The sequence below is a fragment of the Miniopterus natalensis genome, chromosome 4 (assembly GCF_054644295.1).
Source record: "Miniopterus natalensis isolate mMinNat1 chromosome 4, mMinNat1.hap1, whole genome shotgun sequence".
NCBI classification, from domain to species: domain Eukaryota; kingdom Metazoa; phylum Chordata; class Mammalia; order Chiroptera; family Miniopteridae; genus Miniopterus; species Miniopterus natalensis.
The window spans coordinates 59,198,963-59,217,030 of record NC_142084.1 but is presented as its reverse complement, the minus strand read 5'-3'; the positions used below and the strand labels follow the sequence as shown (position 1 = coordinate 59,217,030).

The 18,068-nt window shown below is 35.6% G+C and overlaps 1 protein-coding gene and 1 non-coding gene across 2 annotated transcripts in view; both read right to left on the bottom strand.

Annotated features, from left to right (window-relative positions):
• The window catches only part of KIF13B (kinesin family member 13B), a 176,526-nt gene that overhangs the window by 146,686 nt on the left and 11,772 nt on the right, over positions 1-18,068 (bottom strand). Inside the window, exon 2 of the mRNA XM_087816562.1 lies at positions 12,650-12,743. Coding sequence (XP_087672688.1) covers positions 12,650-12,743 — 94 coding nt within the window. The remainder of the gene's footprint in view (positions 1-12,649; positions 12,744-18,068) is intronic.
• Positions 3,718-3,845, bottom strand: LOC148093302 (small Cajal body-specific RNA 15). Its single transcript, XR_015714466.1, has one exon.

Sequence of the window (18,068 nt, the reverse complement as noted above, 5' to 3'; positions counted from 1 at the left end):
TGGAAAATGTTTTTTTCTGTTTGTTTGTTTTTTTCTTTAATCCTCGCCTGAAGATATTTTTTCCATTGCTTTTCAGAGAGAGTGGAAGGGAGGGGGAGAGAGAAACATGGATGTGAGAGAGACACATCAATTGGTTGCCTCCCACACTCACCCCGACTAGGGCTGGGGAATGAGCCTGCAACCAAGGTACATGTCCCTGGCCGGAATCGAACCCATGACCCTTCAGTCCATGGGCCGATGCTTTAACCACTGAGCCCAACCGGCTAGGGTGGAAATGTTTATACCATTTAAAAATTAAAAGGAAAAGGTTTACCTTAATGGAGAATTAGATATACACGTATTATTGCATAAAATTGCTATTAAAATCCCAGTTTGCAAAATAAAGAACTCTAATAAAAACTGCTTATGCATTGCCCTGGCTGGCGTGACTCAGTTGGTTGACCGTTGTCCCATGCACCAGAAGGCTGCCAGTTCAATTCCCAGTCAGGACACATGCCCAGGTTGTGGGTTCAGTCCCAGTCGGGGTGCGTATGGGAGGCAGCCCACTGATGTTTCTCTCCCACACTGATGTTTTTCTCCCTCTCCCTTCCTCCCTAAAATCAATAAAAACATATTTTTTTAAAAAAACAATTTTTTTAAGAATAATAATTTGAGAGGATTCAATTCCTAACCCAAAGGGATCTAAAAAATTAGTTGGGGGAGACAAGACAGGTATTTGCAACCAGAGAACAAAAAGCTGCGTGCGTCCTGACTATACATCCTGTCCTGCTTGGACAGCTGCCCGGCTGAATTCCCCTGCCCTGGATACAGCTGCTGGGAATTCCTCTCCACCCTGCCCACCTCCCTTTCTATCTTACCAGCAAAAGCAAAAGAAATGCTCCTCTCCGCCCATATCTTCTTTTAACTGTTCTATTACTCCAGTGATATAAGGTGAGAACTCTACAATAATGGGACAGAGTAAGCCAAGTGGGAAAGGAAGGAAAAAGGACTCCCTCCGTGCTCCTGTGCTGGGGAGCAGCAATGGGTGGGTGGATGGATGGAAAGAAGAGGGAGGAGAAACTTCAGGAACCTGTGGCCTGGTACCTTCCCTTCCAGGCTGTCTACCTCTCACAGGAAAGGACAGGATTTTCATCCCCCTCTAGTCTCTAAGAAACCCCAGCTTTCTTCCCCACAATCGCCCATTCTCTTACTCCTCTAGCATCTGAATCTCATTTGTAAGCCCCCAAATCACAACAAAATTCCATCTTAGTTCTTCAAAATCCTCTTCCCACTGTTTACCCAAAAACTCACTCTACTGAGATCAAGAGAACAATCAGAGAGGCTCAGAACTGGGGAATTCCTGACTCCAGGCTCCATAAGGTAGAAGGTTGCATTTCTTAGCATTCTAAGCTAGAACGCTGAATTCCCAGAATTTTTGCTTAAAATGTCTTAGTTAAATGGTGCTGCATACTTCAGAGTCCAAGCTAACTCACTTTAGGATCAGAGAGTCTCAAACTCTTTGGTATCAGGACTTTTTTACACTTTTAAATATTACTAAGAACCCTAAAGAGCTTTTTTTTTTTCCCAATGTGGATTATAGCCTTTGGAAATTTTTTTAATTCAAAATTAAAGCTGAGAATCTTTCAACACATTTTATTAATTAATTTAATAATAGCAAGATTTATTACACTAATATAAATAAAATTTTGAAGAAAAATAACTATTCTCCAAAACAAAAATATATAAGTATAAATATATATTTAGTGAAAGAGTAGCTTTGTTTTAGATTCTGCAAATTAAAATAATGTATTAAGCTGAACACTTGATAATTTATAAATAAAGTCATGCCAACAGTTACGGAATTCACATGGCTAAACTTGATAAACTAAAGAAAAATTGAGAATATAATATATCCATAGGGCAGAGGTTGATGGTCTCAAAAAGTAATGTGAGCCCCAAACCCAGGGCCAAAGTGAGGAAAGGACATGTTTTGTGACTGAAGCCCATAAGACTCTACACCAAGGGTTAAAAGGGAAGGTCCACAGAAGTCAGGCAAATAATACAAATGAGAGGTCAATCAGCTGGTGATCTGAAGAGCTGCCTTGTCAGAGGCAGCAAGCCCAGGGTTGCCAGATTTTAGGTTGTTAAAGAAAATCTGCATTTTTAATGAAAATCTACAAATCTGAATTTTTATATGAAATTCCTGATTTTTAAGTATTGAAACTGCAGGCCAAACAAAACAGCTACACGTAAATGTAGCCTATGGCACCTCCAGTTTGCAACATCTATTCTATATATTACAAACAGAATTATCTAATCTTTAGGAAATTCTTCCCAAAAGAAATTTATCCTACAGTCTGATCCTAATTTTCAGTTTTCTTTTTGCTTTATTTTTTGTTTTACTGATATGTTTAATAGACACTGTGTATTAAAAATAATTTAACCACAACTTAATATAACTAAGAATTAATAAAGATTATTCTAACTCTTAGCTTGATGCTTGGCCAAGAGTAGTTGTTCAACTGTTGAATAGATCATAAAGGTTCCTAAGGTACTGTGATACAGCAACTTTTTTGGGTTGAATTGGTTTCTCAGATCATGTTTCCTCATGGAGTACTGCTACCTTCCTTTTAAAAACATAAGTCTACATTTTTATACAATATCTGGTTTACATTAGCAGTAATTCCTAAACTAGTGATTGAGATAAAGTGCCCTAAAAAAATAACTTTTTTCAAACAAAGACAAATTTTAAAACTTCAATAGAGGGACTTGATAGTTTCACCTAAACTTTATTCATAATTAAATATCTATCTGATAATTTTATGCTGAATCCAGGATCCTGGGGAAATTCAAAGCATTTAACTCCTATTAGCTATAATTTGCTTAATCTAGTAACTAACCGTACACACATAACCCTGACCCTCATTATATCAAATGTTAGTATCCAAGTGGTACTTCAGGCACAGTGATACTCTCTTTTCTTATATTAAAAAAGTTTATTCCTTCTTACTGCTACATCAATAAAAGCAATAAAAACATGGACAAGATACTGATATATCCAATGACAATGTTAAAATATCAAATACTACTCTAACAATCTAATATTTGTTTAGAAAGTTTTACTAATAAGCTATTAAACATTCATATTAACAACTTACTAGTCTTTGCTGCTAAAACTTGAAAAAATTTGAATTTATTGCTATTTGATTATCTGCTATCATTATGCAAGGATATAAATCCAACCATATATATTTTATTATCTTTTTGGCTACTAAGAGTCTTCCTGATTCATTTTCACAATTATATTCAAAAGTAGTATATGATTTGTACACTCAGTGATCACAGTATTTTTTTTAAAGAGTAATCATCTAAAATTGCTGAGTACATAGGCCAATGCTCTCCCCACTTTCCTGACATAATCAGGGTGGACAGACTCCCCTAGGAAGGGCCTCTTTATGAAATTAAAATATACCACATACCATTCTCTAGAGGGGTAAATTCTATTTCGGCATAATTATTAGTCTCACTCAAGTCATTTCACAGCAAAGAGAACAAACAGGTCTATTGTACATACCATAATTACATTTTGCACGACTTCCTCCAATTAAAATCTTTACTTAAATTAGCATCTGTATAGCAGTAGAGAAATTTTAAATGTCATTATTTAATATGACCCAATGATGCCTTCCACTAACAAGAAACTAGTCTGAAAAAAATTTCATATATTTCCTTTTTTTTTGCTGTTGGTAGATAAATAGGTCTTAAATTTATTTTACAAACAAGACTTGTCCTATCCACCCTTTGATTTAGAAGACTAAAAGCAGATTTCATGTATTTCAAAGGAATTGTTGGCATAAGGCTCTCTCCTCCGTAGCAGTACTCAGTACATTTGCAAGAAAAATGTATATGCATAGGTCAACCTCACTTTTTCTGCATATACTTAATATATATATAAAGGAATATATACACACATATGAGTGAATGCATGTACATAAATACGTATGAATGAATAGATACAGAAATATATATACTTACTTATACACACATACAGATACATATATATACTTACATAAATATATGTATACTAAAATATATATACTTACACATATATATACTTACAAAATATATATACTTGCATATATATATATATATATATATATATATATTCATTCATCTACCAGGATTAGAGTACTCTGAACCTCCAAAGAAGGCCTGGGTATGCTTTGATCATATCAGGCATTTACTAAATTCCTAATAATTGTGACTAAACTGATGTCTAGTAAACAATCAGAAGGAATAAAAAGATTTTTAATGACTTTACTAACTAGTGCTCATTGAGATCAACACATCTCAGACATTTTTCTCACTAGACTGGCAGTTATAACCTTCATATTATCAATTAATCACTACATTAAACATGACCAAATGGGAAGGAAGGGAAAGAACCATATTATTTTTTAAAACATGAAAATCTCTGCATAACTATACCATCTATGGCTTATTCTGTCCATATTGGAGAATCTCTCTAACACATACCAAAAAACAGGTCATTTCACAAAATGCTACAGAAATCAGTGTTCAGGTTCATTATGATCTTGAAGTGTAACTCTCCAAATGTTTTCTACTTAAGAAAATTCTGGTCTTAAAATCTTACACTTGATGGAGCAGGGTAATAAGGAAAGAATTATAAGAGAAACTCTAGTGTTCACACACACACACATACACACAAGACAGAAAACAAGGCTGAAAAAGAAAATGAATTAACTGACCAATAGGTTGAAAAGTGGAATTTATGCTGAGGATTTCTTTCCCTTTCAGGTTTAGTTCTGGCATTAAAGCGTGGTTACCTCTGAACAGGCTCACTGATCCACAGTCTGTTCGAAGAACTGAAAGTACACTAAAACACATTTCACTGCCATTCCTGCTTGGGATATACTTCTAATAATAAATTAGAAGGGAAAAGCTTTTGTTGTGTTTTTATTTTTTTAAGAGGAAAAAAGGAGGAACAGAGTATTTGATAAAACAACAACTTTTACCTTTCCTTCCCAAGATAAATTTATAGTATTATTTTTCTTTTTGCCTTTAAAAACCAGGCACTGGCCCTGACTAGGTAGCGCAGCCTGGTAGCGCATCCGATATGCTAAGGTTGGGGTTCCATCCCCAGTCAGGGCACATACAAGAATCAAGCAAGGAATGTATAAACAAGCAGAACAACAAATTAATGTTTCTTTCTTTCTCTCTCTCCTTCCCTTCTTCTCTCTCTCAAATCAATAATTTTTTTTAAAGTTTATTAAAAAAAACAGGCATTATATATTGAGTAGTGTCTTTTTTGAGTCACATATGACCTTTTACCAGAAAAAGGCATTTGTGTACACGTAATATTGTGCAATTTACAAATATATATATGAAAATGTAAAGAAATACAAGGGAAAGATAAAAAACAAATTCAGCTAAGTGGTTAACTGTGGTAGGGGGGAAAGGGATTAAAATTGAGAGGTAGTTCACAGAAGGCTTAAATTGTATTGGTAATGATTTGTGAAACTGAGTGATAGGTACATAAAAATGATTTATTTTTTAAGTCTTTTGAATACTGTATTTTTTAAAACTTATAAGAAGTACTTACTGCTCAATAGAAAAGTATATTAGAACCTGGGGTTCCAAATCAGTAAGCCAAGGACTGAATCTGGCCAAGACTGTTTTGTTTGGAGAGCACAATGTTTTGTTTTGCTTTTTAGTTGTAATCTGAATGCCTTCAGGCAGGGATATCCACTCTTCCATTAGCCAGAGTCACCATCAATTTCCTTATAGTAAATGTGTTCTTTAAAAAGCAAAAGAAATTGGAATCCTCATACACTGATGGTGAAAATATGCAATGGTGCAGCTGCTTTGGAAAACAAGCTGGCAGTTACTCAAAGGTTAAGCATGGAGTTACCATATGACCCAGCAATTCCACCTGTGGTTATGTACCTAAGAGAAAAGAAAACATATATCCACACAAAGACTTTTACACAAGTGTTCATAGCAGCATTAGTCCTCTAAGGGCCAAAAAAGTGGAAGCAATCCAAATATCCATGAACTGATGAATGAATAAACGAAACAGTGAAATGGATCTCCAGCATAAAAAGGAATGTACTGATAAATGCTGCAGCAAAGATACACCTCAAAACATCATGCTCACTGAAAGAACCCAGTTACGGAAGACCACAAATTGTGTAATCCCATTCATGTGAAACGTCCAGGATGGGCAAACCTCAACAGGTATTTTCTCTGAAGTGTTCGCTTTAAAGGAATTAATTACATGGTGTATATTATATCTCAATAAAGTGGTTTAAAAATAAACACACCAAAGACATCCATTCATTTCTCAGAGTTTATTAATGATATTAATCCCTAAATGTGGTTCTCAAATTGTGGTATGAGAACTCCTGGGGGTCCCCCAGAGCTTTTCTGGAATCGCGAGGTCAAAACTATTTTTGTAATACTGAGACATCTGCCTTTTCACTGTGTTGGTATTTGCCCTAATGGTGCAAAAGTGATGGTAGGTAAAACTGCTAACACCTTTGGCATAGTGACACCAAAATATACCAGTTTCTGGTAGTCACTGCATTCTTTATCACCACACCGCACCAAAAAAATAAAATCCTTTTCACTTCAAAACATCCTCAAGAAGGAGTGAAAACTACTAATTTTATTCAATCTCAACTTACACGTCTTTTTACTATTATGTGTGGCGAAATGGGAAGTAGGTACTCAAGGCACTTCGCCTACAGACCAAAATAAAAAAGTGTTATTATATGAGTCGTGGCCCAAACTAGTCACTTTTTTAATAGAACAGCATTTTTACTAGAAACGACTATTGGTTCCTATGGGAAAATGCATTCCCATTTCCAAACTCACTTATACATAACTTTTATAAACAAAACTGTTTCATAAAGTGGAGGCAGCCACTCTCCATGGGAAATCACACCTTACTCCCCTTTAAAACAACATTTTAAGTATCTTAATCAACCTTTTAGCCTGAGTTAGCAGGAAAGGCCTGTTTGGTGGGTAGAGAAGGGAATGAGGCAAAAGGCAGAAGATAAAACTTGGCCTAAGAAACTATTTCGAAACCTTTCCCTCCAGGTACTCACAAAGATAGGTCTGGTCATGTGACTTCCTCTGGCCAATGAATTCTATGCAAACAGAAGTGACACATACCAACCCTGTGTGGAAGCATTGAAGAGCCAATGCAGGGGGTGGAGGGTGGGGGAGGACATGGGGGGAGATGGACAAATGGTGATTGATGGAGACTTGACTTGGGGTGGTGAACACACAATACAGTGCACAGATGATGTGTTGTAGAATTTTTGCACCTGAAACCTGTATAATTTGTTAACCACTGTTATTCCAATTAATTCAACAGAAAGGAAAAAAAAATTTTAAATACAGTTAAAAAAACAACTATTTTGTCCTGTCATGGTGACAGGCTAACTACCATTAACATTTTATTACAGGATAAAATTTTCATAGGTTTTAAGATATAATGCAAACAAAATACGGCTTAAGGATTTATTGCGTTATTTAAAGGGGGACTGTTCTACATGATGGTACTACTCTAACTAGTTACAAAAGGGACTTAAAACTCTTAAATGCTAAGAACCACACATTGAGAATTACACTTGTAAAAATCTAAGAATAGATAATGAATTAGTCATTTAAAAGATGATTGTACATACATTGCTGATAAAGACTTAGAAAACCCCAAGGACCAATCTAGAAAACTAACTTGACGCAGGACAAAAAGGTAATTAAAAAAGACATTTAATTGTACTATTAGTGGTATAAACAGTGTACCTGTGCATGAGAAAACAAATAGATTAAATAAACTTCCAGTACTATACGTATAAGAAAAAGACTGATCTGGTGCATGTCAGTCACTAGAGTGTTGGAATAGCATGCTGTGGCATAGAGTCATCCTTAATCTTTTCAGTATTTGACAAATGTCCCTTTGTTCTTTTCCTTGTTCACAAGCAATGCTTTGACCTGGTTTCCCAAGTTAGTTGATACTAAGAAGAGAAGCCCAGATTGCAAGGATTAATATTTTATTTACTGTAAACATAAAATAAAGGATCCTATCTCTCTACCTGATGGCATGTAAGGGACTAAGAGCCTCATCAACTTTGAGCAAACTAGATAAAATAGTTTCTGACTCTGCAAGGCTGAAATTTTTATAAAGCTAGGTAATTTCTTGATAGGCATGTATACTTAAGTATTGAATACATTTTGGTTTAAAATTTGTTTTTACCTCCTTTAGGAAGTAATATTTTAGCTCACTAAACATACCATGAACAACAACTTAAATATAGGCCATAATAACAATAACAGTAATACTCAAATAATAGCTAGTTTATATATGGTTTATTATAAATAAATAGGCACTGCAATTTTACCTATTTTAACTTGTTTAATCCTCATAACAACCTATAGGCGGGTACTATTATAATCTCCACTTTACAGATGAATAAACTGAGGCAGAGGACAATTAAGTGACTTGCTCCGTATCACACATGTTACGTGGTGTAGCTGGGATTCAACCCAGAATGCCTGGCTCCAAAGTCAGCTTTTTTCCTTTTTTTGTGATTGATTGATTTTCAGAGAGAGACACACAGAGATATCGATGTGAGAGAAACATTGACTGGCTGCCTCCTGCAGGCGCCCCAAATGGGGATCGAACCCGCAACCTGGGTATGTGCCTTGACCCAGAATGGAACCAGCCACCAAAGTCAGCATTTTAAATCTCATTAGCTTTGTACTATCAATTTTCTGAATTTTAAGCATCTTATTTTTCAAAACAGTTTTGAAATTCCACATATATCATAGCAAAAATGTTCCTCAAATCCCCATAATTAAGCTGTTAAACTGGAAATGGCTTACCTACTCATTTAACCATTAGTTTCTATTAGTTAACCACTAGGCTTCTATTAGTTTTAATAAGCATAAACATCAAATTATGAAACTTTCAGAAGTGAATGCAAAATTAATAAGAAAAAGATATAAACCATTGTTTTAAAATATATGTTTACTTTCAAGGTATACTAACTTTAGTTGTTAAGTATACATATAAAATTAGTCGCAGTTTTAGATTCATAGAATTGGCTACTATTCTAAAAGCGAGGATATTGTAGCTTTTAAAGGAAAAATATTAATTTGAGCCTTTCTCACTAGTGATTTACACTGACTCAAATATTTCACTTACACGTCAATTTCAAATCCCTGGCTCTCTAGCTACAAGCACAGCTTCTACAAAACCATAACTTGTTTTATGGAGTAGTCAGTCATTCTATAAGCTAAACCATAATCAATCCCATATCATATAAAATAGCTTTTAATTTGTACTTTCCTATTTTTCCTCAAATTTAATGAAGTGAACATATATCACTGAACTGCTACATTCCAAAATTTCTATTTTCTCTTTTCACCTTGATATTACATTAAAAGAAAAAGCACTTCCCATGAGATGGTCTTTTGTCATGATAGTAATGTTCTTGTGCTTTATCTGGGTGCTTGTTATTGGAGTATGTTTAAAGAAAATTCAGCAGGTTATATACACTTTTCTATATGTGTATTACATACTTTAACAAAAATGCTGTTTTTTTAAAAAAAGCTGTGCTTCTTAACACTACTTCAACAAAAACCAACCAACCTTAGTGGAAATTGTCACTGTTAAATTTTTCATCAGATGGTACTCTACAGCACTGAGCAATACTCGATTTGTATTTTCAGAGTATGGGAAAAAAAAGAGCCATGCAAGATACTCTATGGAACCAAAGAGTGCTATTTAATTCTTTCAAAAATCCCTGAGATGTAAAGATCTCTAAAGGAAAGAAAACCTTATTTTTAGCTTCTATGTGCTTATTTTATTCTCACAACAACATTATCAGGTAGATACTATGAGACATTTGCGGCAGAATGTTTTCTAACACAACAACACAGATGCCATCCCAACTGTTTTTTTAATGTGACGATCAAGCTCTACATTGAGAGATGAGTCCATTTCCTCTTCTTGAAACCATGTAGTTTTATACCAGCCTTGAGCAAGAAAATGTGACAGAAATGACACTGCATGACTCTCAAGGTTGGGACATAGAAAACAATACTGCTCCCACCCAGCTTTCTCAACTCTCTCCAGATCCCTGCTCTTGGAACCTTGCCCCAGATTGTGAGTAGGTATTGTGCCCACTGCCCCAGTGACATCGCCAGCCAACAAGCAGCATCAACTACCAGACATGGGTGACTAAGCCTTGTCCAGATGATTACAGCCTCCAGCCTTCAAGTCTTCCAGCTAAGCCTCAGACAGCATGGAGCAGAGATAATTCCCACTGAGTCCTGTCTGAATTCCTGACCCATAGAAATCATGAGATAATAAATGATTATGGTTGCTTTAGCCACTGGGTTTCTGAGGTAATTGGTTATGCAGCAATAGAAAACACACTTTATAAGCAAGGAACACAGGTAGGTGACCATGCTAGCAACTGGCAAAGCCAGGATTTGAATCCAAGTCAGTCTATGTATAAAGCCCAAACTCTGTCTACCACAAGATATTGCCAAGTTTGTTCAGAGGTGCCCACATTTCCAAATTAAGCAACAGCCTACAGGCTGAAAAGCCTAAGAGCAATAACAGCCCCCAAAATTAATAATTTCAAGTAATACTCAGGACAATGGTCATTCAATTAGCAGGCTCAAAATTCCAGTATCATTTCTGAACCACCTATACCCTTCACACTCTAATAAACAAACAGCTCTGATAGTACCCACATTCTAGAAATGCAGAAGTATCTCTACAGCAATAACAACAAAGCTGACCATTTATAAAACACTTTATAAAGCACTTTAACAATCACTAATTTGATCTTCAGAAAACACCTCTATGAGACAGGTAAGGTAGGAATCACATAAATGAGGCTCAAAAAAGTTAAAAATAACTAAGTACAATAACACAGTTAAGTGCGGATTCGATTTCAGATTTTCTGTCTCCAAGTCCGGTGCTTTTGTCAACTCAATTCAACTCCAAAGAACATTTATGGTGTACATATTTCCACATACAACATTGTTTCTACAAGTATTGATGAAGTATCTACTCTTTGCAAAGCATCATGGCAGGCCCGCTGTCTCTCTAGCTTGTGTTCTCCACTTCCTGGGTGAGTACAAAAACATCTCTGATATAGCTAGTCTATAAAAAGCCACCCTTTGCCCCACTTTGACCCACTCTCTACACTGCCAACTGAGAGCTTTTCCTAATCCACCTTCCTAATCGCAATATTCAAAAACTGTCAAAGGTGACATCTTATCCCTAAAAACAGTGGCTACATTTCCTGATCTACTTTCAAGATTTTCTATAACTTGATCCCAGTTTATTTAATTAATTTCCCTGTGCTTGTTGAGAAAAAAAAATTAATCTCTTCCTTCTTCCCAAATTCACTTTCTTTATACCTTCTTGCCCTCCCTTTTGTTCATGCTGTATTATGATCCAAATTCAAAAGTGATGCTTAAATATTCCTCAAGCCCTGACAGAGTCCCTTCCCTCAAAGCCTAACATCTACTGGAAAGCTAAAATGAACAATCCAAAACAATATATAATAATTAAATTAGGTAGTAGAAATTATTGCTAACAGGAATTTTAAAAAGAATCACTAAGCATGCTCTCCCTCCCAGGAGCAAGCCCTCGTCTTTCCCCTCCACTTCTTCTTCCCCCACAGGGGTGCATCTCCTAAACTCTAAGGGACCCCAGGAGACTTGCAACCAAAGCAGCAGTGGGCAGCAGCGGCTCATCCTGGGCAAACCCCCTGAACCTGTCCGCAAGGCCCCCTTTTCTCTGACTCTCCAGTGAGCTGACAACAGCCCGTCTTGGATCATTTCTTTCCTATAACATTTCTAGAGAGCCAAAGCAGCCCCGCCTAGGCTCTCCCGTTGCTTCTTTTGTCCTAAGCCTCTCCTTGTTTCACTGTTCCCAGCTTTGGTAAACATACTCTCAAAATAAAATTTTTTAAAAGCCCTGGCCTGTGGGGCTCAGTTGGTTGGACATCACTCCATACACCGAAGGGTTGCCAGTTCAATTCCTAGTCAGGGCACATGTCCAGGTTGTGGGCTCGATCCCCGGTAGGGAGCGTGCAGGAGGCAACCGATCAATGTTTCTCATCACTGTTTCTCTCGCTCTCCCTTCCTTTCTCTCTAAAATCAATAAAAACATACTTAAAAAAAAAAAATCACTGAAGGCTGCAGAAACGCCTTAAGGTAGATGGCAGCACTTGAAATGTGCTGATTGACACATAAGCTTCGAACTGGCAGAAGTGAAAAGCAACCTAAGTTGAGGAACAACCTAAAAGCTTTCCCTTCTACTCCACTTCTTCCCATTTACATCTTACTTAATTCTCCAGCCAGCACCATCTCCTTCAAGCCTTCCTCAGTTACTTCACCATCTAATCTAAGCTCTCTTCTCTGAGCTTCTAACATAGTCTAAAAAATTCATTCTGGCACTTAGTCATTCCATATTATAGACCTCATCTCTTCAACCTGACAGCAATATGTCTCTACTTAGTAAGCATTCAATATTTGCCAAGAACTCAATTCAGCAGCCATTGTTGCTTTCAGTCATTTAAAAATCCATTGATCATAACAATGTTTCTTAACTTACCGGGCATCTCCTTTGGAAAGATTAGTATTTACAGGATTAAGAATAACCTTGTTTGCATCTACATCCACCACACATTTGGTATGCAAGTCAATTTCTGCAGATAAAAAAAAAAGGAAAAATAATCATTTTTAAAGTAGTTTATTTCAGAAAGCATTTGACAAAAATCCAACACTCTTTCATGATAAACACACTCAACAAACTAGGAATAGGACATTTCCTCAACCCGATAAAGGGCATCTACAAAAAACTGCAACTAACATTACACTTAATGGTGAAAGACTGCATGGCTTACCCTCTAACATCAGGAATAAGACAAGGATGTCTAGTGCTGCAAATTCTATTCAATACTGTACTAGAGTCTGGTCAGAGCAGTTAAGCAAGAAAAACAAATAAAGGGCATCCAGATTAAAGAGAAGTAAAACTATCTCTCTTTGCAGATGATATGATCTTATATACAGAAAACCCTAAGGAATGCACTGAAAGACTACTAGAATAAACAAGTTCTGAAAAGTTGTAGAACGCAAGATCAATATACAAAAACTAGTAGTGTTTCTATACATCAGCAACGAAAAATCCAGAAATATGGTCCTGGCATGGTAGCTCGGTTGGTTAGAGCGTCGTCCCGATAGGCCAAGGTTGTGGGTTCGATCCCCAGTCAGGGCACATACAAGAAGCAACCAAAAAATAAGTGGAAGAACAAATCAATCTCTCTCTCTCCCCCTTCCTTTCTCTCTCTAAAATTAATAAATAAAATTTTAAAAAAAGAAAAAAATCCAGAAATAAAATTAAGGCAACAATTTCATTTATAATAGCATCAAAAAGATTTAAAAACATAAATTTAAAAGAAGTACAAGACATGTACACTGACAATTCTAAAACACTGTTCAAAGAAATTAAAGACTTAAACAATTAGAAAGACATTTATGTTCACGATTCAAGGCAATCCCTTATCAAAATCCCAACTGGCTTTTTTTCCCCCCCAAAAAATTAACAAGCTGATCCTAAAATCTGTATGAAAATGCATGAGATCCAGAATAGCCAAAACAATCTTGAAAGAGAAAAACAAAGTAGAAAGGCAATATTCACCAACTCCAAACTTACTACAAAACTATGGTAATCAAGACAGTATGGTACTAACATAAGAACAGAAGGACAGGCAGATCAATGGAACAGAGAATCCAAAACTATACTGTCACATTTACAGCCAAATAATTTTGACAATGATGTCAAGACAATCCAATGAGGAAAGTATAGTCTCTTCAACAAATGGTACTGGGACAACTGGATATCCACATGCAAAAGAAGGAAGTCAGACCCCTTACTAACATCATATGCAAAAATTAACTCCAATAGATCATAGACATAAATGTTTAAGAACTAAAACTATAAAACTCTTTGAAGAAAACATAAGGGTAAATCCACATAACTTGGAGTTAGGTAATGGTTTTTAGACACCAAAATCACAAGCAACAAAAGAAAAAACAGATAAATTGGACCACATCAAAATGAAAAACTTTTGTGCTTCAAAGGACATACACCATCAAGAGAGTAAAAAGACAACCCACAGAATTAAGAAACTATCTGTAAATCATATACTTATATCAGAAAATAGAAAGAACTCTTACAACTCATTAATTAAAAAACAAATAACCTAATTTTTAAATGGGCGAAGGATCTGAATAGACAGCTCTCCAGAAAAGATACAAAAATGGCCAATAAGCACAAACAGTTTACATCATTAGACACTGGAGAAATGCAAATCAAAACCACAATGAGATACCACTTCATACCACTAGCATAACTATAATAAAAAAGACAGATAATAAATAACAAGGATTTGGGGAAATTGGAACCTTCATACATTATTGGTGGGAATGTAAAATAGTGCAGTCACTTTGGAAAACAGCCTGACAGTTCCTCAAAGTTAAATATAGAGTTAGCATATGACCCAGCAATTCACACTTCTAGATATATACCCAAGAGAAATGACAACCTATGTCCACACAAAAGTTTGTACATGAATGTTCATAACAGTATTATATGGCTATTCATAACAGCCAAAAAGTGGAAACAACCCAACTGTCCATCAACTAATGAGTGGATAAAGGTGGTATATCCATAAAACAGAACATTATCTGGTTATTAAAAGAAATAAGTACTGATACATACTACAACATGGATGAAGCTTGTGCTAAGTGAAAGCCAGCCACAAGAGACTACATATTATATTGTAGGATTCCACTTATTTCAAATGTCCAAAATAGGCAAATAGAAACAGAAAATGGACTAGTTATTGCCCAGGGCTGGGGAGTAACTGCTAGGAGATACGGTTTTCTATTGGGGGTGATAAATACGTACTAAAATTGATTATGCTGACATCTGCACAACTAGCATGAGCATAATAAAAACCAGTGAATGGATGGATTGTACTATATGTAAATTATACCTCACTAAAGCTTTTTTAATATAAGCCATGTTTATGGTCTCATATTTTTATATTTTTATATTTTTCTGACCCAAAGAATGAAACTTTCTGTTTGCCTTATCTCCACTACCCAAAGATACGATTTAATGAAGGAGATGTACTACACTGCAGTCATTTTGTATTTCCCAAAGAACCTTGGCCAAATGTCACATTATCATTATAACTTTAAAGTATGTCCACTGCCAGGAAATGTCATTTCTTTTTTTTTTTTAACTTACATAACTGAAACAAATGCAAAAAAAAAATTTCCCTCCCTGTGCCTGGCACAACTGAACTTTTTTTGTATCAGTTATTCTTTGTTAGTTGTCAAAAATATAACTCAGAAGTACAAAAAATGTAGTGGTCTTTTTTTTTTTAGCCAACACATTTTTCAGGCAAAGAGGGCAGAAAGGAAAACATCAAGGCTATGTTTTACCGAGGTGTGGAAGACTAACCACCAAAAAGGAGTATGTTCCACTGTAGTCAACTAGCATTAATGCTCCGTGTTTAAATCCACTCTAGACTATACAAGAAATGTGGCAAGCAAGTCTCAGCCACACTGCAAAACTTTTCAAACACGAAAATTTATTTCTTTCTTTTCCTTAGGCCCAGAGCTCAACAAAGTTTGCAGTCACCATACTTTGTTAATACTAACCCTCAATGGTCTCTGACCATACTGTATTGGCTGGCCCCTTACAGTCAAATCTGTATTATAACAAGTGTATTATCAACTCTCTGGAAACTACTATGACTCAGAATCTATCTCACCACTCACCACAAAGTTGGTTATTAGTTTCTTGCAAGAACGTTTGGTCTGAGCAGAGGAGCTGCATGTATGCATAAGTATGTATCAGGAATGACTGCCTGAAAAACTGCAAATCAAGTACTCCCAACCCCCCAGAGTAGTTCTCTGCCTTCATTTCAAATTCTTTTGAATTAAGAAGGGATCCAAACATTTTTCTTTAATATTTGTATGCTTTTCCCCTATCCTGTTCACAGCTCTTTCCTCCTCCCTTTCATGACTTCATTAGATACAACCAATAATTTGTAAGCATTAAGTAGCATGATAAAGGAACCAAACCCTGGAAAATCGTATATAATATAAAAAGAATCGCCTAATAACTAATATATCCAACCTAAACTCATTTTGTCCTCAAGTGTACAATACTTACAAATGTCCCTATCTCTAACTTACATCAAAGGTGGCCTTTTAAATGTAAACAACTATCTTTACTTCTTTATTAGCTAAGTTTTGATTATCAAACAAAATCCCCATCCCAGCTCTGTTGACTGATACATAGATATTAAGAGAAGGCTTTTCACAAGACTGTTTAGAATATGGGTAGAATGTCAAGGACACAAACACCCAAGCAAATAAATTGGTGAGATCTGAAAAGAGTCTAAGGGTCAAGTATATGACAGCATTTTAATATAAAATGCTATAGCTAGTCTACTATCAAATGCTACTAGTTGGTTGAATTAAATTATACAGCTACAAGATTCTAAATATGACACTTTCTCCATGAAAAACTTCTTGCTGTATATGGCTTAAGAAAGCAAAGCAGTGATTAAATAGCAATTACAACTTTAGGCCTTAATCTAAATTTTAATTTTTTTTTAATGAAAAAAACACACCAAAATCCGAAAGATCAACATCTTCCTCTTCATTTGTAATAATGCTTAGATTAAAAAGATAAGCATTAGCTGGTGTTCACTGCCTTTACAAAAGCAGCACTGAAGTGCACCCATTTCATAGCACCATTATTCACCATAGCCAAAAGGTGGAAGCAAGCCAACTGACCACTGAGGAATAAATGGATAGACAAAGCATGGTATATACATTTAACAGAACATTACTCAACCTTAAAAAGGAATGAAATTCTGCTAAAATAAAGATAAACCCTGAAAGCATTGTGCTAAGTGCAACGAGCAGTCACAAAAGGACAAATACTGTATGGTTCCACTTATATGAGGTGCCTAGAGTAGTCAAATTCATAGAGACAGAAAGCTGGATGGTAGTTGCCAGGGGCTGGGCTGCAGGGGCAATGGGGTGTTAATGATTCATGGGTACAGAGTTTCAGTTTTGTAAGATAAAAGTAGTTCTAGAGTTGAAAAGTGGTGGCAGTTGCATAACAATGTGAATGTACTTTATGTCACTGAACTGTACACTTAAAAATGGTTTAAGATGGTAAATTTTATGCTATGTGTACTTTACCACAATAAAAAAAAAAGCACCAAATACTCATCATTATTATAATAAGTAACACATGGACAACAGTTCATTCCTAGTGAAGCTTAAAATAATGAGATTGGGATTTCATTAGGATATATCTGGAAACCAATTAAAAACTAGAATGATCTTAAAATTAAGTAGTACTATAAGCTTATGTCATGACTAATCAAATTTAATTTATAGTACTCAAAACCATGAATGCTTTGATGTATCCACAAGTCCTTGAAAGAAAAAGAAAGAAAAATTTACTTCACCAACATTAAAGATCCCACATTATTTCCCAAACAGGATTCCTTTTCTAGGTCAAGTTCCTCAAGTTGAATATTAAAATATGTACAGCTGACAATTCAGCTTATTCAGCCAGCAAATTAGTCACCTTGCAAAGTGGACAATAATTTGAAACAAGTCTTTCTTCAATGCATAAGTCAGCTATGACTCGTTCCCCAATGACTTCATAGTAAAAGACAGGCAGGACCTGGGACACTCCCTTTACATAACTCATGTTCCAACTGAGGATGTGCATCATTCTCAGTGTGGACAAAATAATTCTGAGTTGCCTGTCTAGTAATCTGCTTTTCTAATTCTCCAGAAAATTAATAATTATTTTCAAATCGAATCTACTACATAAATGTACCTCCCTTTTCATACCAGTCACATTCCTAAAAAGCTAACTATAACTTACTCTTAAATTCACAATTTTTAAAAGAGAGTAACTTATTTGT